Raw genomic sequence first — 23,702 nt, forward strand, 5'->3', positions numbered from 1 at the left:
ACCGTGAGCTTGCTTTAATATTCACAGAAGGTCATTTGTTTGTCTCTTGCTCTTCGTTTCACAGGTTTATAACCAGGCTCGCCCTGATGATATGCATTAATATAGAGCCGTCAGAATAAATCATGGAAATGTCCATGCTGTCGCACTACCAGCCTGTTCCTTTTTTTGTTATGTGCTCGAAGCCGGGATAATCATGTAACGTGTTTTATGCTAATGTGCAGGCTTTTTACAGAACAATCCATTGAAGAAATGTTGTTTACAAGCATGTGGAAAAAGACGGACCAAACATGTTTTTCATGTTTAAGAGAAAAAGGTGACCAAATAAATGATGGGAAAATCTGTCTCTGCCCTCAAGGGTCTCTTTCTGCCCTTCTCTTACCCCCACTTTTTGCTCCCATGACCATGGACATATCCGGCCCCTCCAGTGCAGCCCCCACTGTGGGTCTCAGTTATAGGACTAGCAGAGAGGTATAAGAGGGGTGTAGAGGAAAAGCACCAGGCACTCTGTTATGACCGAGAGTCAGGACGGATCTCTTAAAGCCAGTTTTGGACCTGATGGAGCAGCTTGGATATCACCTTCACTAAAGGTAAAAATACATTTTTATATGTATATTTTCTATTATTTAAATGTATTTACTTGTTTATTCTTAAATTAGACCCCTAATCATAGCCCAAAGAGATAAGTAAGCTTGTGAGTCAACAAAGAACACGTTTCAGATGAAACATGATTTGTTTGTAAATTCATCAAACTGAAACATAACCTTAAAAAACACACTTAATGTGTCATGCAAGGTTTTTTTTTTTTTTTTTTTTTAACCGTAAAGCAGCATTTAATATTTACAAGTATGTGTGTGTGTGTGTGTGTGTGTGTTGTCTGTCAGTGTCTCTCCAGCTACTTAACCCTCCATTGATGATTTTATGCTGTTGTTACTCTGTCACAGTTTAAATGCATGAACTTTTCTCTGCTCAGGACTGGTCACATCCATCATTGCAGGGAGTACATAAATTTTATTACACCACCCAAATAAAAATAAATGCAAACAAAAACATAAATCTCTTATCAGAAAGACAAATTGTGTTATTCTGATCAGCCACCACTTCCTGAGCAATAGCGGATGTCTGATAAGCATATTAAAATAGATTGAGTGATATACAAAAGCCGTGAACCTTGGAATGCAATGTCGTCTGTTGTTGGTTTTTGACTCCCTTGGCAACACGCCTGTATCTGCTTACATAATATGTGCTTGTCTTCCCTAGTGAAAAATAAATATACTCAAATGTGTTTAAAATCCATTTATTGCATTTTAAGTATACTACAAATACATTTACATATTTATGTGCTTAATAAAAATACCCTGCAGTTGTACTTTTGGTATTTAAAGTCTGCTAAATTGAAACGACTTTAATTGTGTGGAAGTAGTCCAACTAAAATATACATTTGATGCGGAACTATTGTAAATATACTTTAGGTACACTTTAAATATCTTGTATTTAAAGACCGATGTTATTCAAAGATCATACAATCCTCATCAATAGTGACATTAAAACACATTTTAGGCATAAATTAAGAAATAGTAGCAGTATTACTGCTACTATTTCTATAAGGAGTACTCCAAATAAAGTTTCATTATAATTTTTATGTCTGTAAGTCTCCAGTGATATATCAGTAAATATGTTAACAGATTTTAAGTATACTTGGTATGAACTAAATGTATTTAAAATATATTACCCATTTTACTATCAGGAAACCAGTGAAGAAACAGCTTGAACAGGGCAATTATAATTATTTATAAATACAGAATCTGCGTTCAGTTTTACTTGCCAAGTTACAGTTTACAGTTACGTAGATATCCATAAATAATACTACAGTTACCTTTTTTCAACCAGTTATTTATGATAAATTAGATACAGCATATAATATAGACACACTGTACTACATTCAGTATATCAATAAGTAGTTAATCTGAAGCCTTTTCCATTGTGTAAACAAATTCTTGCCTAGAAATATGTAACTCTCTGGGAGCTTGACCTTGTTTGACCTTTACACCCATGAGAAGCTGCCTGATGTGTTTCTATTATGGTACAGTTTTGGAGTTTGAGAGGATGACCAAACTTAATTCTCACAGTGCATATATCATGTTTAATACACATTATTTATGTTTATTTAAATATCTATATGTATATTAAAATATGAAAAATATGAAATATCTATCTATCTATCTATCTATCTGTTGTTTATTTATGTTCTAGATTTTATATAGTTAGGCACTTTTTACTGAATAAAAAATACAGAAGTGTTAAACAGCTCATAAATAGTAATAATAGTATTTTATAGTAATATTCATAGTAAGTATAAACATTACTTTTTGCATTAGTTATCATAAACTAACAATACAAATTATTTTACAGTAACTATTAAATCTGTTATTATTTGATTTCTGCATTTGTATTTTAACATTTCATGTTAAAGCTTTATTGAGTTAACAATTATAACAAATTATAGGATAAATATAAATTAACATTAACTAAGATAAATTCTGTAGAAGATAATAATTTCAGTGAAAGTATGGTCCACTGTTAGTTTTTGATACCTAATGTAAAATGTCTCCAATGTATTTTATTTATTTATTTAGAGACTATGTAAAATATTTATCACAATAGTTCCATTTAATGAATTGTACCAGATTTAGCTCATTTTCAATATAACTGGAAGGAGCTGTGGAAGTAGGCCTACAGTCAATCCAGTTACTGTTATCAAAACTCAACCAGCTCCTAGATAATATGAGCAGAGAGACATCTAGTGTTTGTTGTAAGCAATGCATCTTTCAAATAATAATAATAATAAAACAAAAACTTATTTCATTTAGCAGACACTTTTATCCATATAAAATTTTTTTTTTTTTTACCAGCACGTGTGTTCCCTGGGATACAAACCCACACCCTTTTGCACTGCTAATGCAATGCGCTACCACTGAGCCATAGGAACACCTTATTAGAAATTACATGAAACTTTTTGCCATATTAACCATCTGTATCCTGTTCTTATAGGGCTCCTTTAACGACAGCTGAAACTGAAACTGAGGGAGTGTTTGACAGATCTCCAGAATGGACAACATCACTGCCAAAGCTAATGTGGGAGTCAAGCTCAGGTGTAACATGACCGGGCACCATGATTTAATCTTCACGTTCATCCCAATAGTCTACAGCTGCAACTTTATCATCGGAATAGTAGGCAACAGCCTGGTAGTCGCTGTCATCTACTTCTGTTTAAAGCTAAAGAATGTTGCAAACATATTTGTTTTGAACTTGGCGTTGTCGGACTTGACCTTCCTCCTCACCCTGCCCATTTGGGCCGTAAACACTGCAACAGGCTACAAATGGGTATTTGGAGACTTCCTATGTAAGGCCATTTCTGGTATGGCCCTCCTTAGTCTATATACAAGTATTTTTCTCCTCACTGCTCTCAGCATTGACCGCTATCTGGCCATCGTTCATCCTGTCAAGTCCCGCAGGTGCCGTACTGTGGTGTACGCCCGTGTGACCTGCATCTTGGTTTGGGTTGTGGCTTTTCTTTTAAGCCTTCCCACAGCCGTTATCCGTGAGACCCATTTTATCCAGTATAACAATGTCACTGTATGTGGCATCCTAGATGGAGATCTTGGCAATGTGCTGGCAGCCCTCAGTCTGATGAAGAGTGTTCTTGGGTTCCTTCTGCCCATCACCATCATCCTCACGTGCTACTGCCTGATTGGCCGGTCTCTGCTCAAATCACGGGACATTCAGAGGAATTCCAGATGGAACGGGGACGAGGTGTTGTGCATGCTGGCCGCCGCCGTGCTGTCGTTTTTCCTTTGCTGGACACCACATCAGATCTTCAACTTCTTGAATATGCTTGGTCTGCTGAAAGTGATCACCAACTGCGATGTCATTGAGATCATTGACACCGTAATGCCGTTCACCATTTGCATTGCCTTTTTCAACAGCTGTATGAACCCAATCCTGTACGGTTTTGTCGGGAAGAACTTTCGCAGGAACTTGCTGAAGCTCTTGAAGCGTTCCTCGACTTCTGTGGTGTCTCACCCCTCCCTCAGTACAAAGATGAGCTCTCTCTCATATCAAACCTCGGAGACATTACACCTCTCCGTCAATAAAATGTCCTCAATACCTCAAGCCACATGAGGAAAACAGGAAGAGAATGAATCTCAGAGGAATCATCTTTTTAAACTCACTGATTCAATTCAGGAGATGACTCTTGGTTATTGTGTATGTATGTGTAAATTTGATCCAACAACATTATAAAGTTAACTTTTTCACCTTCCTCACCAAAGGACAAAATCATGCTGAAAATACTAAATATGTGTTGTATAATATTTCTTATATTTTACCCATCTCAGCTGTTAAAGTTCCATTTGTGCAATTTAAATGCTGTATTTTCCATCAATGTGATGAATGAAATCTTCATAATTCTACACGTTTTAAATCTGAAATGGATTGTCTCATAGCTCCACTGATCAGACCAGGAGTTTACAAACATTTTTTTATTTTTTTATGGCACATACCCCCAAATATGATGATCTCCTATATAATTTATATATACAATTTTTATACATTAACATTAACAAGTTTTTATAAACTGCATTTTTTTTCTAAACACGTTATTTATATAATTGACAGAATGGGTTTCTTATTTTATTATTGATTCACTATGACAGTCTCATGATTTCTGATCAGTCTTTAGAAGGAAAAATGAAACACCAATAGTATCAAGTTCTGTCATTTTATTTATTTAAAAAAAATCTCCACTTGTGGCTCCCTGAATTAGACTATGGCACGCAGTCTAACAAGACATGGTAGTTTTCACATTGTGTATGCTGTGCTATCATGTTCATCACTGTTTAATCTTGATATGAATTATCATCTGATAAATGTTTTATTTTTCTTACACCACTTGTAATGGTTAGTTGGTAAAACTGTATTTTGCAACATGCTGTTCTATATAATGTACCCAAGTCTGAAAATGTTAAGTGGTATCTTTTAACAGGAAAACATAAAATAAATATATTAGAGTATCTTCAACGTAATGACTCATGCAATTATTTTTATCATTATTATTACAAGATGGCATTCAATGAAAAGGTAAATGACATAATTCACTTGATATTCCTCATCAATATAACTCATATTGTTATGAGACAAAAGAGGAATTTCCAAATGCATTTGGACATGAACTGAAAACATTTATGACTTTGAATTACATTTTTAAACGTATGGATAACTAGTTGACTCTATCTCAGCTCATATTTTTAATGTCTAATCTTCTAAAGTGGATAGCGGTGAGTGAGGGGGCGTGTCTGTTGTCAGGGGTCACGTGACCATGAAAGTCATGTCACTAGTATAAATCCTCTGTCAGACGACGCACTGCTCCTCTCCAGAGTTTCTCACGGAGGCCTTGTATCCGGTTCGGTCTGGCTGTTACATGAGCCATGGCAGGTAGGCAACGTTATGAACCGTCACATATCGCCTGTGCTTGTAAAATGAAGCGAATGCCAGTTGTGTTTGCGCCAGTAGCATGAATACAGCCTGCAGCACGCGCTGCGTCGGAAGTAGCAGATCTCGCTGGATATCAGAGATGAAATTTAATTTCGGCGTTGTCTATACTGTGTTGTCCTTTTTAATATTTGACAATAAACACCGTTTGGCGTTTGGTCTATTGCGCAAAGGGCCTAGTCGCGTCTCATACGCAGTTGTTTGGTGCGCAGTGTTAACGGTTACATTCACTAGCCTGTCAAGCAGGAAGAGAAGAGCCGTTAGTTTTGTCACGTCGATCTCGCTCGAGTTCAGTGCAGAGTTTTATCAGCCTATGGCATTAGTTCCCAAACCTTTTCCTGGAGGCACCCCAACGCTGCACGTTTTGCATGTCTCCTTAATCAAACACCTGATTCGTGTCATCTGCTCATTAGAGACTCCAAGACCTCAAATTGGTGTGTCAGAGAAAGGAAACGTGTAAAATGTTGAGCGTTTGTGTGCCTCCAGGACTAGGGTTGTGAACTACTGGTCTATGGTATCAGTCTATTACAGCCAATGCAGTATTTAAAGAGCGTTTTCTGTAGCACGGATGGATTGTAATCAGTTCCTACAACATGTGCTAGTGTATCATTGTTAAATGAATGAGTTATGAACGTTATTTTACACGTTTAGTGTAAAAAAAAAAAAACACACACCCATTGTTTTCGTGTTATATAATTCATATTTTTGTATTGCGTTTTTTCCAATGTTGTCTCGTTGTCATTTTAAAAGTAAATCAATTTTAAGAGTAAATTTTGTTCCAGAAATTGACCAGTTGTATATTTCTTCATTAACAACAAAAAGTTCTCCAAGATGCCGAAGCATCATCATAGGTGTCGCTAAGTAACACACAGATGGAAACCCGGTCTGTATGCGCCAGTGGTTCATCTACTTCACCTAAAACGTTCTGAAATAATTCGGCTAGTCTCCACTCTGGGATTTCTGGTTTCTCAGTAGCATGGTCTGGGAGTAGTATGCAAGTCCCAGTACTGTTATATTAACCAGAAGTCCTTTTGAAAAGCTGCTTGGCTAGTCATATTTGAGTATTTATACAGGGAATTTCCTGTGAACGAATACTACTCATTCCATAGCTGAATTATCAAACAAGAAATAACAGTGCATTTAACAACAAAAATGTTAACAACATAAACGGGCATGCCTGTGATTTATGATGACAATAAATGACAAACACCAGTTTGCAATATCGAGCATGATAACAAACTTTTTATGTACAGCTGATATAAATGAATGTGTGGGGTGTCTAGTGTCAGGCACTTCCAAAAAAAAAAATTACACCCACTCTTAGGTTTAAAATTAAGATGGGAAATTGTCATAATGCACATGCAAAATATTACGTAAATTAAATGTATACAGTAAGTGATGTTTTTTTTATTTTTATAATGTAGACCAGGCTTTTGTCACCCTTGCCACAACTGATAATTATGCCAAAGGAGCAATGGTACTTGGCAAGTCCTTGAGGAACCACAACACATCAAGGAAACTTGTGGCCCTGATTGGCCCCCATGTCTCTGAACCCTCCAGGTAGAGTGCTTGCTGTGTTTTGTAGCAATGCTTTGTGTTCTGTCACACAGGGTATTTGTTGTTGTCCACACTGCAGAAGTGTGACCTATAGATCAATCAGTCTCCCTGTGTGCTCTTTGTACTACATTACAGAGCAGTGCTTCGTAAGGTCTATGATGACGTCAGGCTGGTGGATGTGCTGGACAGTGGGGATGCTGCACACTTGGCCATGATGAAGAGACCTGACCTGGGCGTCACCTTCACCAAACTCCACTGCTGGACTCTTACAGAATACTCCAAATGTGTGTTTATGGATGCAGATACTCTAGTGAGTGCCGTCTTATGATGTTAGCCATGATGTTTTTATGGTGTCTTTGAGAGGTTTTCATTGTTCTTCCCTCTTGCCTCTAGGTTTTGTCTAACATAGATGAGTTATTTGATCGAGAGGAGCTCTCTGCCGCACCAGATCCTGGCTGGCCTGACTGCTTTAACTCTGGTGTGTTCGTCTTCCGTCCCTCCAACGAGACCTATGAGAAGCTTCTCACCACCTGCTCCGAGAGTGGCAGCTTTGATGGCAAGTGATGCTCTTTAGTCTTGTTTGGGAAGCTGTAAGCTGCTTAGCATTTCATAACTGCATTGAATAATGGTTTGGAAAGTAAGTTTAAACATACTTTGGAATTCATAAAAAAAGGGTTCCTGTCCTTCAGCCATTTAGAATATATTTTAACCCTGGGTTGTGAGAGTTGTGTAAACTTGCTAGAGTTCAACATTGCCATGAGTGAGTTCTTTATCAGGCATGTAAGCCGAACACAAGGTGGCTCTGTGATTTTCTCTTTTATTTTGGGGGGGGGGGGGGGGGTGTGCACCACGCCACCTGAGAGTTATTCCTGGGCTCTGTGTGGGATGAAGTAAACATAGCATCTCAAATGAGAGACTCCTGCTAGACCCTTGTGAAATTGCTTTGCTTGTACTGTACAGCAGCAGTCCCCAACCTTTTTAGCACTAAGGACCAGTTTAATGTCAGAACATTTTTTCACAGACCGGGCTTTAAGGTGTGATGGATAAATACAACAAAATAAAAGATTGTTATGGCTGAGTGCACTTCTACCTGTTATTTGTTTTGCAACTTTTAATGTAAGTTATTTATTCTTTCTTGTTTGGCCCGGTACCAAATGACGCACAGACTGGTTCCGGTCCGCGGCCTAGGGGTTGGGGACCGCTTCTGTACAGGATATCTCATTTAAGTTAATTTTACTTGAATACATATGAATTCAATCCTTGTCTATGACCACTTATGTCATTGGTCTCAAACTCAATTCCTGGAGGGCCACAGCTCTGCACAGTTTTTCTCCAACCCTAATCAAACACACCTGATCCAGCTAATCAAGGTCTTCAGGGTTACTAGAAACTTCCAAGCAGGTGTGATTTGGAGCTGGTTGGAGCTAAACTCTGCAGAGCTGTGGCCCTCCAGGAATTAAGTTTGAGACCACTGACTTATGTTTTAAGTGATATTGTTTTTGGTACTGCAGTATTCCTGTGCTTGGTCTCATCCAAATTTTTAGTTGGGGAACTAATCTTTAAACGAAGGATTGAGCCTCAGAAGTTATCAGTAGGCCTCTTGTTTTGGAGGTCTTGGAGGGAGTTGTATTTCTTTTTCATCTTCGTATCGCGCCGTTTAAAAAAAAAAAAACGCCTTGTTTTATCTTTCGGTTTATATATAGCACAACATACAGAGGGTTCTTGTAGTGTGATTTGATTAGTCCCAGTCACCATGTCACACAGCCTATAGCCCATCTCTGAATGTCTGATAATACCTGGCTTCTTCTAGGGAGATGTTCACCCAGAAATGAAAATGGTCATTTACTCCTTGTTTCAAACCCATAGGAATTTGTTCATCTTGTTTATAGTTTGGATCTAAACATTGAAGTCTATGGTAGAGCAAAAGTAATTGGCTCTTCAAATACGTTTGTGTAGATTGCATTGTTTCACCATTGAATCATTCATTCAAGAAATTTGTTTAAAAACACTGATTCATCCAGGAATGAAATGGTCATGAGGAAGTCATTGAATCATTCATTCAGACAACTTTTTTTCAAAATTTAATATAAAAAAAAAAAAAGGATTCATTTCAAACGCATATCCAGTATTTTAAAATATTTAATTCATTCAAATTAATGTAACACTTGAATAATAGTGATTTCTCAATTTGTTCCGAATCGTGCAAGTCTACTCTCCCTCTCAAACCTTCCCATTTTGCAGTGTGATGGGGAAAATTGTCTGAAATTAAAATTACAGGCTGATTTGGAGAAGCTTGCAGGGAAGGAACTGCATGTTTCTGCGGGAGGTTCTGATAGACACTCTGCCATGTAGATGTATAAGAGGCCAAACTGATGCTGTAGAACCCCACCCCCAAACCATGACCCTTCCTTCTCCACCTTTCACTGATGACTTTATGCACTTGAGCTTCAGTCTTTCCCCAGTTTGATGCCAAACAAAATGTTCCCAGTTTGACCCAAATAAATCAAAACCTGCTCATCACGAAAGTGAATTTTGGACCAGCTCCTCTCTCCAGACAACATGCTGAGCCTAGCCTTTTGATGATTGTTTTTTTTCTTCTGCTGAGAAGAGGCTCCATCACAGTTTAGTGCACTTTTGGTCTGGCTTCTCTTAAACATGCCGAGACAGATCCTTACCTGGTTCAGCACTGAACTGACAAGCAATTCCTGCTGCAGTGTTAAGCCTAAATGAAATCTGTTCATCATATAAAGTGTCAGAATGGCTTGGAATTGAACTGCCTGATTTAATATGGATTCATTAAAAGCTCAAGTTTCATTACAAATAGATTTTGGATTTTAATGCTAAAAATGCTTCAATTTGATTGAATTATCCCTTGTCATGTATAGGACACCATGTGCTTTTCATATTTAACATGACTCCAATGTTCGCTGATAATCTGAGGTCAGCTAGACTGAGGTCAGCTTTCTTTGCTTGTGTTCTCTTTGTGAAAGCAAGGGTCAAAGTTAAGCAAACAGCTGACCAAGTGACTCCTGAAGCAATCTTACACGTGTGACTCCCCTCTTCAAAGCCTCCGTTTGCTTCACTCCTCATTGCTTCATCTGTTTAAGGAATATTACAACCTTCTGTAAACCTTTTTCAAATCACAGTGAAGCTCCTGAAACCTAATCTTGACTCGAGGACTGTGCTATTTCTCATTCAGTTTGTTTGTCTTGTTTTCATTTAGGTGGGGATCAGGGCGTTCTCAACACCTTCTTCAGCGATTGGGCAACGGCAGACATTTCAAAACACCTTCCTTTTATTTACAACCTCAGCAGCATTGCCATCTACACCTATCTCCCAGCATTCAAGCAGTGAGTCAGAATTAACACGCTAGATTTCACAACTTCATTTTGGAAGTTGGTGTTCCTTGCTTTGAAGTGGTATCGCTTTGTTTTTGTATGAATGTTAGATTTTCTTGCATTTTATGTATTTGTAGTTTGTGTGAATGTTGCCAAGGTCAAGTGAAAGCCCAGTCACATTGCAACATTGTAACGAGAGAAATCCAGCACCAGAAATCCTTTCTGTTCTTGCCCTTGCACATCAACTTCCTTCAAATACATACTGCCCTCCAAAAATAGTGGGGCTATTTTAGGGTCTTTACACAGAGACTAAATGTCATTTTGACTAGTATGTTACATGATCTCTTTCCATGAGCAACACTCAGTTCTCTGGTTAGTCAAGCTCTCATTAGATCTAATTTATGTGCCATTTGAATCCGTATGCCATAAACTGACAAATATCCTGAATACTTCTAACTCAGCTTTAATAAAATGAGACGTTCATAGGATGCAGATTTTATCAGTGTTGAAAGTGTGTTGAACTGTGTTGTAAACGACTAGAGTATAGTTGTCTGGTCACATTTTGGCACTTCCGGTTGGCAAGTGTTTGGGATTTTCTGAAACCTTATTTTGGCGGCAGGGGTCTGATCATTCCTTTCTCTCTTAGATACGGCCGTGATGCCAAGGTAGTTCATTTCCTTGGCAAACTCAAACCGTGGGATTACAGTTATGACACCACAAGCAAAACATTAAAGGGCCAGTCACAAGATGCATCGGACATGCTTCCAAACTACTTGCTGCAATGGTGGGAGATTTTCTCCTCTTCAGTGTTGGCTCTCATGAAGGAGGAATATGGTGACCAGCCCTTCCATTCCGGATGCACCGAGGTAAGCAACGGTTTCACTGGTTCTGCTCTACTGCCCAGAGTGGCACAATGATCATTTAGCCAGTGTTTTGTTTCTGGTATTGCTGTTAGAATTTATCAATATTACTCAGATTGGACCAGTAATAGGAAAGATTATTGTTAATTTTCATCCTTTGGGAATTAATTGCATTGTATTAAGTTGGTGCTCAAACCAAGCAGTTTTGTTTTGGTCAACGCAGCGAATCTGCCTGACTTCAACACAATTTGTGTGCAAAATTTGATTTCTCTTGAAATAACTGGACTTTTTTTTTTTTTTTTTTTTCATGGAAATTTGGTGAACAATGTACCTTTTTGATTAAGACCAAGAATGCGCATTAGATGGGCCTAACACTGAATTCTTTAAGTTTACTTAAATATTGAAGTAATCTGATTTCTGAATTATTGGCTGTTTTTAATTCTCATTTTAAAACAAGCTGATAGTGTATTATGCCTACAGAGACTAATGTTTGAAATGAGTTTAGTACAAGTCTTTTTAGACTCATGGAATGACTTTCTATCGGATGACACGTACTGTACTATACTATTAAAACAATGTAAATGTAAAAATTATATCCTTTTTTTTCCCCTTAGAGTGATCTCAACGTTGATGTGGCTCAGATGCACATATCCCATCATCCCCCCTCACCTCCGATGTCGTCTCAGGAGCGTAAACAGAAGTGGGAACAGGGCCAAGCTGACTACATGGGAATGGACTCTTTTGAGAACATAGAGAAAAAGCTAGATTCCTTCCTGAAGTGAGTCTTGTAGGAACAGATCGTCGGGTCTAGTTTTGTACAAGGGTACTTGTAGGCCATGAAATCACAAAAAAAAATAAAAATATAAAAATACATCCTCTAATTTTTATACCAGTCCAGATCATCTATGCAGCTCAACCTCTTACACACTGTGATTGCAAGAGTTATTAGAATGACACAATATGTCACTTGCCTCATTTCCAGAGGAGTTGTGACACCAAACCAATTGGGCATCGTTTCTGATCTCACGAAACTAAACACTACTGTTATATTTATATTTAAAATACCATAATGTAAATGTTCTGGTCCTTATTTGCCTTTTGTGTGTTTGTGAAGATCAGAAATGTTTGAATTTAATGGAGAAACATACAGCAAACAAAACAATACCAAACCTTGTAAATATCAGCTATACTGTACACCACTCCACATTCAATATTAATCATCTAATGACCGCCTTAGCAATGATATTGTGTTTACAAGACACTGTGTGCTGCCAACTTGCTTACATTGTTAATACTGGCTCTGATACACATCAGCCACTCTTAGTGTGTGTGTACCAAGGTCCCTCTGCTCTTGCCTGCTGTACCAGAAATAAACCACAGGGGTTTTGCTACATCTGGTTACACCACCTGCTGGTACTGTTAATGCTGTAGCTGTTCAGAACTAGTTTGTAACCGCTCTGTAACCTTACCCTCACCTGCAACATCTAAAATAAAGAACTAGTAATACGAGTCCTAATTTACTGTTTTGGAACCAGTTTAATATTGCATGAACAAACAGACCATGTAGTGTTTATTATAAAATAATCCGAACAACCATTTGAGATTAAACTGAAACTGTGTATAAGAGTTGAAAAAAAAAGTACTGAATTTGCAATAAAGTAAAAAGTGATCTCTTTAATAAAGCAATAAATCTGAAACGAACGGACAGCAGTAAAGTTGGCTTAAATCTAAATCTCCATGAGTGCTCGGATCTCCTCCATCCGAGTCTGTTTGGGGTCCTGTGACTTTTTCACTCCGAAAGCTTTGTCCACAAGCTCCTGCTTCTTCTTCTGAATCTTCACCATGTTCTCCTCCACGGAGTCTTTCACAATAAACTAAATGCAGCCACAGAGGAAAGAGTCATCAATTGCAAACTTCCTTTCTTGAAAGGCTAACCGCTATAATCAAACAATACAGTACTTCACTTGATGCTGTCAGTCTAAAAATTGTAACGTGCCAAAGTAAATTTCACTCTTTTGTGAGAATATTCGAGTAACACTAGTATATGAACCAATCCTCAAAACTATTGCTTATTAGCATGCCTATTGTTAACATATTGGCTGTTTATTAGTACTTAAAGTACATATTCTACATGCCTTATCCCAGCCAATACCTAAACTCAAACAAATTAGGATTTTGAGACAAAAGTTATAGTTAATAGCGAGAATGACAAAATAAAGTGACTGAATATTTCTGTATGATAAGCTAAAACTGAGTGGCAGTTTTAAAATTATTTTAGTTGGGCTTCAATATACAAAATGAGTTTTTATAACATTTATTTACAACAGGTGTGTTGTGAATGTACCTTGTACTAATATTTTATTAAAACTATTAGTATCTTGTGGTGATTTTGTTTGAACACAGGATGAAAACAGTGCTTTACTGGCAACTTTTTTTATCTGACAACTTTTTTTTATCTGACATTCAAATTTTCCACACGGGTTAAACTTACAACTTTAGATGAAAACAATAAGGAATTTAATTCACTTCTTGGTTTAATGACAGTTACACCTGAGGTGTCACAGATGTTATTAATGGTTCTTGGTTCATTTTGAATCGTATATAATTGAGAAATGCTTAAATGGATAGTTGACTCAAAAAAAAAAAAAAATTCATTTCATCACTTCAGAACACCAAAGATATTTTGAGAAATGTCTCTTTTGACCGTATAGTTAATGGTTACCAAAACCAGAAGTAAACCACCACTAAACGGTCCCTTTACTACAATTTTTTAACTAGTTCCTAAGGGTAAGATTCACTCCGAATATGAAAACTGTATTCAATTACTCACTAACATGTTGTTCCAAACCTGTATGAACACAAAAGTCACACAGATTTGGAACAACATGAGTGTCCAGTATACCAGTGCCAGAAACATCACACTCTCTAAAGATGTAACAATTTTCCTCAACTGTACAATTTTTGACAACTAGACTTTCTGTTGTTCTAGTTTGGTGTTCATCTGTTGCCAAAATGTTTTATATTTGTAGTCAATCTCGCGTCCTCAGTTATGTTAAGAGTTATAGTCATTAATTAATAAAGAAGTCATTAATATAATGTTCTGCTACATTTGTCGGCGCTGTCTTTTACCAAAGAGAAAAATGCAAAGCGTGTAACAATAGCCGCTGGGATCAGCCGCTATCATTCCTCTGCACGCCTGCCATGGCATAAATCAAATACTGTACCTTAGTGATCACCACATCTCTGCTCTGGCCCAGTCTATGACATCTGTCAACACACTGATCCTCTGCTGCAGGATTCCAGGCCTGAACAAATAGTAGACAAAAATACAAAATCTATTACAAAGAGTCAATTCATTCCCTATTATAGGTGAATGCACACACACATTCAATGACATTACCACCACCTAGTGGCAGACACTAAACTGGGAGAATTTAACTCACGGGATCCATCATGAAGACCCGGGACGCTGCGGTCAGATTAAGCCCAACCCCTCCAGCTTTGAGTGACAATAACATGATGGTGGGACTTCCTGGAGAGGAGTCTTGAAAATCCTGAATGGCCTTTGCTCTGTTCTTCTGAGCCATAGTGCCATCCAGTCGTGTGAAAGAGAATCCATATTCCCTGCAGACAGCAGCAGCGTCAGCACACTGGACCACTAATGCCTACTTCAGTCTGTAGTTTATAGTAGCCTCAGTAATGAAATCTACCTCAAGGGAACCTCTATAAGATCCATGAACCTGGTAAACTGAGAAACCACAAGACTCTTCACAGTGGGGTCTTCATTGCGGAGCCTCAACAGGTTGCTCATCAAAGCATCCACCTGCATAAAGAAAAGAAAATTACTGAAATGTAGCTACCCATAATCACCAAAACTAAAATGTCTTTAGCCTCAAGAAACAAAAAAAAAAAAGTGTCAGTTTACACCCATGTCATCCTTTTTTTTTTTTTTGGATTGCACTGAAATCATTTCCCCCAGTTTTGTTTGTTTATATACAGTGTTGGGGGTAATGCATTAAAAGAAACACAAGTTATATAATCAGATTACTTTTTTTTAAGTAACTAGTGAAGTAATGCATTACTTTTTAATTTATACGGAAATATCAGAGTTACTTTTTCAAATAAGTAACAGCGCCTTCTACTGTACAGAAGTGAATTTAAATTTCCTTAAGCATATTCATTTCACTTTGGTTGTGAAAGGGATTTTACATTTGTAACAGAATAATTTTTAAGTTATTTTTTTTTTTAGATTAAAATCAAGCAAGCCCTGCCCAGATTTAAAAAAATAAAATAACTTGCATTACTGCTAATGCATTACTTTCCATAAAAAGTAACATAATTGGTAACCTTTTTTGGGAGAAACACAATATTGTCATGCATTACTTTTAAAAGTAACTTTCATTCAATTTCAGAAACCATGCTGATTTGGTGCTCAAGTACTACATTTCTTATCAATGTTGCAAACAATTGTTCTGATGAATAGTTTTGTGGAGAACGTGATAAATTTTTTTGTGAACGTTTATTTTAAATAGAAATCTTCTGCAATATTAATGTCTTTGAGTTTTATCCGATCCCAGAATGACCCACCCCTAACAGTCACATGGTGGAAAAAAAACATGCATAATATCTGTAAATGTTGAAGTTACTTTGGAACTTGATCGCCAGCTCTCCCCAGTGGCTGCTCCAGCCTGCGCTTCTTCTCCAGGATACTCCACCAGCTCTTTGGTCTTGATCGAAGCACGACACAGGGGACATCTTGCATGCTCCTGTGAGACAGGAACAAATAATATCCAGAAAAGACAATACATATCAGGAGTCTTCAAGCAAACTCTTGAGATACTGAAACAATCCTGACCTTCTCTGATTGGATGACCTCACAGATGCAGGGCCTGCAGTACACATGAGCGCAGTAGGTGATGACGGGCTGACGAAGGGAGTCAAGACAGATGGCGCATTCCTCGTCTGAGCCAGAGTTCAGCACCAGTGTGATCTTATTGATGAGACGCTCCCGCAGCTCACTAGGGGTACCAGGATCATCTAACATGCATCCAAAACATTTGTTTCCCCAAAGACACACAATACAACTGATTGAGGAGCTGCTGCCGCAGTGGTTAAAGCACAGAATGTATCTGTATTTAATCATGTAATTGAATTATATTAATTTAATCAGCAACTGCTTAATCTCTGATTTACACCTGCCCCTGTGTATTTGCCCACAAGACCGGGGTGACAGCAGTACTGCCTCAGACGAACCAGGATGGCCAGCACATCAGCGTAGTTTGTCATGATGGTTCCCTCTTCGAAATACCTGTAAATAAATTGTTTGTTTTTGGTCCTTTATGTAATACTGATGCTCTTCAAAGTAAGCAAACGTGAGCCCACCTGCCAACGATCTTCCTGCCCTCCTTCCTGACCTGTTCATACTCCTCCCTCTCTTCCTCAGAGAGAGTCACATGCTGCACAAACACTCTCCGTTCAGGTAACTGCACCAGCATGCGCCCAGCCACTTTACTGTTCTTAGTGCGCCTCAATGTGATGCCCTTTACCAGCACCTGCAAGTTCCTGAAAACACATTTACAGTATACGGTTGGAAAATCGAATGCATTGAAAGGATGTGATTTGGGACAGAGCTGTTGTTAACATACTTGAGTCCAACTCTGTCGCCCATGTTCACAGGTCTCTGAATGATTCTGCTCCACCACTCCTTCACATCGAAAGGCTTCAGCTTCAAGAAGGACAGCAGCATGTAGAGATCCTTCAGGGAATTCTGAATTGGGGTTCCTGGAGGTAAAAATGAACATGAATGGCATCAAGATGAACTTTATGGGTTTTCAGATAAAGACGGTCACAGTAATCAAGTAAGCTTTAATGTGAACGTACCAGACAGGATCCACCTGCGCTCTGACTGCAGCTCCAGTACAGCTTTGCTCTGAAGAGCGTTAGGGTTTCTGACGACGTGGCCCTCGTCCAGCACTACTCTCAGCCAGTGCACTTTGTGCAGAGGACTGGTGGCTTTGTTCTACAGTGGGTTAAAGTTGCTTTTTTTATTTCACAATCTAGCCAAAGCTATAAAGGGATACTCAACCCCAAAATGAAAATTTTGCCATCATTTGTCATTCTGTGTCTGCGCCACGATGCACTGTTTTCTTTCAAATCAAAGCATAAATAAACGTAGAAACAGCGCATCCTTGTGGCGTGGCTGACAAAGAAGACCGTAGGCAGTTTGATTAATGTGGAGAGACACAGGAGACTGTTGACAAAGGAATTGTTGAATAAATTTGTCATTTTTGTTTTATTCATTTGCAAACAGTATTCTCGTCACTTCATAACGTTACTGTTGAATTATTCTGACGATACTTTTCATACTTTTCTAACATTGACAGTGTAATTTACTTGGCAGTCAATATCTTAAATTGTTTTCCAGAATCGAACAAAGTTTTTACGGGTTTGGAACGACAAGGGGTAAGTGATTAATGACAATTTCATTTTGGGGTGCATTATCCCTTTAGCAAAGTGTCTATTGACATTAAAATGAGTCTTTTTGGAGAAACCTATTTACACAAACTCCACCAACCATTGTCTAGTTTTACCAAAAATTACTCAACCTGTTAACTGTCACTCACGTTTTTGAAGATAGACATGAATGTGCATGATACAAACCTCAATTTTTATAATTCGTGACTGAAAACATTTTGTAACATGATATTGATGTACCATTTACATGGTAATGCAATGTCTGATTTTAAAATGGGTTTTGAAGGATGAATTTTGAGATTTTATGTTTTCAAGTGATATATAACTTCTGATGATTTCTCAAATGTGATAGAGAAAAAGGCAACGAGGAAGTCTTTTTTTTAAACAAAGGTCAAAGCTCCTTTTGTAATGTAGATTTCTGAGGGTGCACTCTTGTCATAAATTCATCTATTACTTTTCCTACGTAATGTTTAACAAAAAATATTGGTAAAATATATATTTGGGAGTCTTAGACCTTTCCAACGATATATAGTTTGTCAATATTAGATTAGATTTGATTGTAATATAGTATAGTCAAAGTAGGCGTCCCGGGGTGACATTTAACAGGTTAAGAAATGAAGCCAGTAACTGGGACAGTGTTGTGAAGAGTACAGACAGTGGATTTGGCATTTAACACAACTGATTCAAGCTCGAATCCAACTTTTTGCCAATCCAAATCTTCTTCCTTTTCCCTAGCAGCAAAAACAGCACAAGACTGTTTTAAATCCACTCACCCCAAAATCCGATGAAAGCACATTGTATGTTGTGAGAACAACATCTTGCTCAGACAGAAGTTTGACAGATCGTTTGCGCTCTGCACCATAGTACAGGTACACCTTTAATGTGACATCAGCTCGGATATGTTGCTCAAACTGATCCTGGATGGATATAAAGTATGAACGAGAGCAATGCGTGTTACGCCTTTTTTTTTTTTTTTTTTTTTTAATGCTTCAAGAAAGTGTTTTATGAGCAGGTTTTGTACACTCACCAGCCAGTTGCTAAGGACAGACAGAGGGCACACAATCAAAGTGGCTCTGGCCCCTGAGCCCACACTGCCTCCAGATGAGACTTTACCAGTGCCTGCAATCCACAGAGATACATTCCTGTCAAACTCTTTCATGCGGTAATGAACAAACTGAAGAAATGGTCAAAGTTACACCAACCAGAACCCTTCTTTGCACTCTTTTTTGCAGGCCCAACCTGTGAGGAACTGCACTCCAGAGCAGCAGCAAAGTCCACATCGTCCAGCAAAACCACTCCTGGGAAGGAGAGAACGAGAATGTTAGCTGTGACTGAAAGTATATCTTACAGTAAGGAAAGTCTGCCTTTCAGTTTACCTGAGATGTTAAAAGACAGGAAGTAAGGGTACCTTTCTTGGTGTTGGCAGACTTTTTAACAGTTTTCTTTGTGGTTTTTGCTGTAAGAGACACAAGGAAGCATTATACAAACATCAGATTTAGCATTTTTATGTAACGCAACAATACTGTATAAAAGTTTGAGATCAGTTTTTTTATTTTTTTTACTTTTCAAAAACGGATCCTGGAATAAAATGATCATGATTAATAAATAAAATTAAGGAGCAACTGTTTTCAACATAGATAATAATAAAAACTGTTTCTTGAGAACTAAATCAACAGAATGATTTCTGCTGAAAATTCAGCTTTTCCATCAGATGAATTAATTACATTATACAATACATTACATAAGAAAATAGTTAGTTATTTTAAATTGCAATCATTTTTTACAATACTACTTGTATTGTATTTTGATTAAATGAATGCAGCTTTTTTGTAACAGACTTCTTCTAAAAATATTTTACAAATCTTGCCAAGCCCAAAAATTCAAACAGACCTTTCTTCAGAGGTACATCTTCCTCAGTGGTGTCAGCACAGACACCATCAGCATGCAGTCTTTTTAAATGGGACGAGCTCACTGCTTCATTAGATTCTTCATGGTCTACACAAATTAATAATAGAACCATTGTATGGGTTAGTGTTCTACAACATTAAATAAAATAAAACATATATTTTCATGTTTTTACTTCAGAATGGACTGTATAGTTCTATAGATTAAAATTTTTTACCTTTTGTGGTCGATTTCATTTTGCAAGTGGAAGATGATCCTTCCTGAAAAGTAGATATTTTTGATATCTTAATAATTAAACTCTCGCTTCAGGATACTCAAGGTCCTAATAATCCATTATTACAAAACTTGAATTCTTGTGGGGAAGTTGTGGCCTAGTGATTAGAGAGTTTGACTCCTAACCCTAGGATAGTGGGTTCGAGTCTCGGTCCGGCAATACCATGACTTAGGTGCCCTTGAGGAAGGCACTGGGCGCCGCAGCATAAATGGCTGCCCACTGCTCTGGGTGTGTGTTCACTGCTGTGTGTGTGCACTTTGGATGGGTTAAATGCAGAGCACAAATTCTGAGTATGGGTCACCATACTTGGCTGTATGTCTTGTCATTTTCAATTTCATGCTTTATTTGTTTAAGAAATATTTCTAGATCTTACACTTTGTTCCAGTGGCAGAGGTTTCCCATTGTGGAAATTTGAGACTATCAAGGCAATGGTGGTGAGGGTTTTGCCCTGAAACACAGCAGAAATGTTCTGAGCACTAGTAGGGATTACAGAGCACTCAAAGAACAACATCCTGTCTAAGTTCATCTCACCAGCCCCATGTCATCAGCCAAAATCCCACCAAGCACTTTCTCTGGCCTCTCCTTTACAGCAAAGTTAGTGAGAACGTTAAAGTAGAGGCCACTCTTCTCCTCCCAGAATGGGGGCAGATCGTTGCTGTTCTCACGAGAGGTCATCCACGAGAGCGCCTGCTTTTGATGTGGAAGCAGGGAAGTGTACACCGCCTGTACGGACACACATTTACAGAGACTGTAACTGACTGATGAATGAGACTGATGGTAAAAAAAAACCTGCTTCTTTCTGTGCTCTGACCTCTGCTGGCTCCATTTCTCTGGTTTTATCCTCCATTAAATCATCAAAAAGCTTGTCAAAGGCATTCTTCAGCTGATTTGATGTAACAAAAATTCTGTTTTATTAGTCAGTTCAATAAAATTAAAGCAAAAAGCTTCATAAACAAAGACTGGTGCCTTCAACTCGTGTGTTGCAGCTCTGTTTGGTCATAAACGGCAAGGAAAAACAATCCTTAATGCAACTAATTATGTTATCCAATAAAACAAAAATTAAGCAAGGAAAAAGAAAATATGATACTACTATGTAAAATATTATACAAAAATGTGCATGCTTGTTTATGTCGGGTCCAGGGTAGACAAAAAAAAAATGTTTTGCTGACAACCTCTGATCTAGATTTTACCATACAAAGTACGATAATTTATCTTGACATAACTAATATTGGTCACATCATGAAATGTACCTCTTCTTCAGTCAAAGGAATGGCAGACATTTTTGAAGACAATCCAAGCAGACTTCTACTCAAAGATGTGTGTGTTGTGTACCCTAAGATAATAAAATATCAATTTGGATGTGTTCACCAAGGAACATTAAGCAGCAAATAAACAAATGAGTGAACCTTTGAACTCAGTGCCAAGTTTAAAACCATGGTGTCTCATCTGATTATGCACAGCGTCTCGGTTCTCCTCTTTGCCCCAAAAGGTGAGGTTTACGGCCATTGAGAATTTATTTGTCTGTCCATAGGGCACAACCCTATTAGGGAGATCAATCACAAAAGTAAGCTGCTGCAGTGAATGTGGAATAAAAACAACACACCTAAGAAATCTGTAGAAAAGACTGAGAAACTACTGTACCCTTCCACCCTGGCCAAATTGTTGTCCATGATGTAGGCCATCGGGGCTGCCAGCTCTTTCTTGATGTGCCCCACCTGACGTCCATACACATTGGCCACCATCACTGCGTTTCGGTCATAGGGATTCTGCGGCTCCCTCACCAAGGACACCATCTCTCCTCTATTGACCTACAACACGTCAAGGTCAAACAATATTCTGTATGATATATACAATATACATGTTGATCTGCAATACATAATACTGCAGTCTTGTAAATTTTTTCAATTTTCATTTAACAAACCTGATCCAAGAGGTCACTGTGTGGAAAATGCTTATTTTCTTCTGATGAGTAAAATCAGTTCAGTTTTTTTGTATATCTGTGTGTGTGACTCCTACCGTTCCAGTGTAGTATCGCAGACCAACAACTGTGCCTTGAATTAATCCAATCTGAACATTCTCCTCAGCCAGGTCCTGAACCGAATCCTCTGTTAAATTTGCTATTTCTTGGGATATGGTCATTGTGCCGCCTACATCCAGGAAATCTATGAAGGCTGATGAAGATGACGGCAGGAATTAGAAGTCGTTTTAGAGGTGGCATCAATTCAACACATTATGGAGTAGAGTACTAGAGTGTAACAGCGTTTATTAGGGAATGTCAATAATTATATTAATTTCACAAATGAATTTGATAGCTGTTGTTTTTACCGTATCGTGGCGAGGCGCTGGTGGAGGGGCCGTGAGGAGAAGCAGCGGTGCGGGGATTGATGTTTGATGATTTGTTTGATGACTGCATGGCTGCGATTAAACCACAAACACGAACTGCACTGTGCCCCTTTGTCCTAACCAGAAAAACAAAACTCCGTTCGAATGTATAATAAAACAGAGTAAAGACGTTCACTTATGTAAAATGTCAAATAACTGTTACATAAACAGTAAGTTAAGCGTTAACAGTACAACGCTTAATTCAACTAACGTTGGAGTGAACTCTGGTCATAACAAGCGAAGGCGGATAAATTAAACTGTTTAGCTGCAGGCCACACTCACCTCCCGAATAGACTGAATATAGCCTACGATAAAAGTGTGCGGCAAAGGCTACATGAGCGATTAATAGTACAGTGCCATATGGGATAATCACGGACTACATCAAAGTATCGGTAACGTCTGTGAATGGCGCGAGTGTTTTGAGGCCAAGGCTTATTTCTTCCTCCTCAGTTTTTGACGGGTGGTGTCAACAGTAAGTTGCACTACCGCCACCTACTGTGTTGGAGTGTGGACCAGAATTTTACCCTTTACCACACACACATGAAAAAGTGGGTTATTATTATAAAAATCCATGACAAACATTATCGAAAATTATTTTGAAGCTACATTTTTTAAATCAGCTCCGTTTCCCTCAACAACACACAGAGCCAACAACGAATTAAATCAACGTCACACCCAAAAATCCATAACTCCATCTTGTGAATTGAAAGGTTGTGTGTTTGTAGTAAACACATTTACTACAAACATTTTCTTTTTCTACTTCAAAGCATTGCTTTCTGCTAAAATACGACTCCTCTTGTGTGATTTATAATTCCCTACTCAGGCCTGGTGCCAGTGTTACATTATGTGCAATGCATATTGAATAGCATGCATTGTTTTGGTTATGTAGGTCTAGGGCCTGCAGATAGTGTGTTGGTACTGTAACTGTACTTTTTTTTTTTTTCTAAAAAATGTGTGTAACATTTTATTTTTTTGGTTGGTTATGTATAATATTTTGATTTGTTTGATGTCAAGGGTGCAGGAAGTATTGGGGTGCTGAGGTGTTGCAGTACCCACTTTTGTCTAGGTTCATAAACACAACCCTTTTTAATGAAGAAATCAATGATGTTGGAAACATTAAAGATTCAGTAAGGAATTATGTCTAAATTGGAAGTGGGCTACAGATCTTATTAAATGCTTGAATTAAATAGTTTTAATTGTACTTCATTTTCTTTCTTTCTACCATTCAATTCCTCTTATATCTTGACTTGGGGGAAGTCGTGGCCTAGTGGCTAGAGAGTTTGACTCCTAAACCTAGGGTTGTGGGTTCGAATCTCGGGCCAGTAATACCATGACTTACCCCCATCAAACCCCCAACTGCTCCCC

General features: G+C 38.1%; 3 protein-coding genes across 3 annotated transcripts; 2 read left to right on the plus strand and 1 right to left on the minus strand.

The window, feature by feature from the left end:
• The first annotated feature begins 467 nt into the window (after nt 1–467).
• agtr1a (angiotensin II receptor, type 1a) lies at nt 468–5,076 on the plus strand. The gene is made up of 2 exons (XM_052547723.1): nt 468–587; nt 3,049–5,076. Exon 2 carries the CDS (start codon nt 3,106–3,108, stop codon nt 4,177–4,179), a length of 1,074 nt encoding a protein of 357 aa, XP_052403683.1. The 5' UTR covers nt 468–587; nt 3,049–3,105; the 3' UTR covers nt 4,180–5,076.
• Nucleotides 5,077–5,352: 276 nt separating this feature from the next.
• Nucleotides 5,353–12,811, plus strand: gyg1a (glycogenin 1a). The gene is made up of 7 exons (XM_052548221.1): nt 5,353–5,490; nt 6,972–7,107; nt 7,240–7,414; nt 7,498–7,660; nt 10,328–10,454; nt 11,089–11,308; nt 11,917–12,811. Exons 1-7 carry the CDS (start codon nt 5,484–5,486, stop codon nt 12,082–12,084), a joined length of 996 nt encoding a protein of 331 aa, XP_052404181.1. The 5' UTR covers nt 5,353–5,483; the 3' UTR covers nt 12,085–12,811.
• A 138-nt stretch (nt 12,812–12,949) lies between these two features.
• Nucleotides 12,950–22,792, minus strand: hltf (helicase-like transcription factor). Its single transcript, XM_052548220.1, has 25 exons — nt 22,620–22,792; nt 22,281–22,414; nt 21,972–22,126; nt 21,597–21,763; nt 21,362–21,495; nt 21,206–21,288; nt 20,767–20,838; nt 20,487–20,678; nt 20,329–20,403; nt 19,899–19,941; nt 19,667–19,771; nt 19,185–19,232; nt 18,979–19,074; nt 18,804–18,895; nt 18,550–18,693; nt 17,183–17,321; nt 16,948–17,083; nt 16,685–16,864; nt 16,498–16,610; nt 16,158–16,339; nt 15,949–16,068; nt 15,013–15,125; nt 14,746–14,926; nt 14,527–14,607; nt 12,950–13,176 (listed from the first exon to the last, which is right to left on the minus strand). Exons 2-25 carry the CDS (start codon nt 22,366–22,368, stop codon nt 13,030–13,032), a joined length of 2,886 nt encoding a protein of 961 aa, XP_052404180.1. The 5' UTR covers nt 22,369–22,414; nt 22,620–22,792; the 3' UTR covers nt 12,950–13,029.
• Between the last annotated feature and the right edge of the window lie 910 nt (nt 22,793–23,702).

The sequence above is a fragment of the Carassius gibelio genome, chromosome B2 (genome assembly GCF_023724105.1).
Source record: "Carassius gibelio isolate Cgi1373 ecotype wild population from Czech Republic chromosome B2, carGib1.2-hapl.c, whole genome shotgun sequence".
In the NCBI taxonomy this organism is placed as follows: Eukaryota; Metazoa; Chordata; class Actinopteri; order Cypriniformes; family Cyprinidae; genus Carassius; species Carassius gibelio.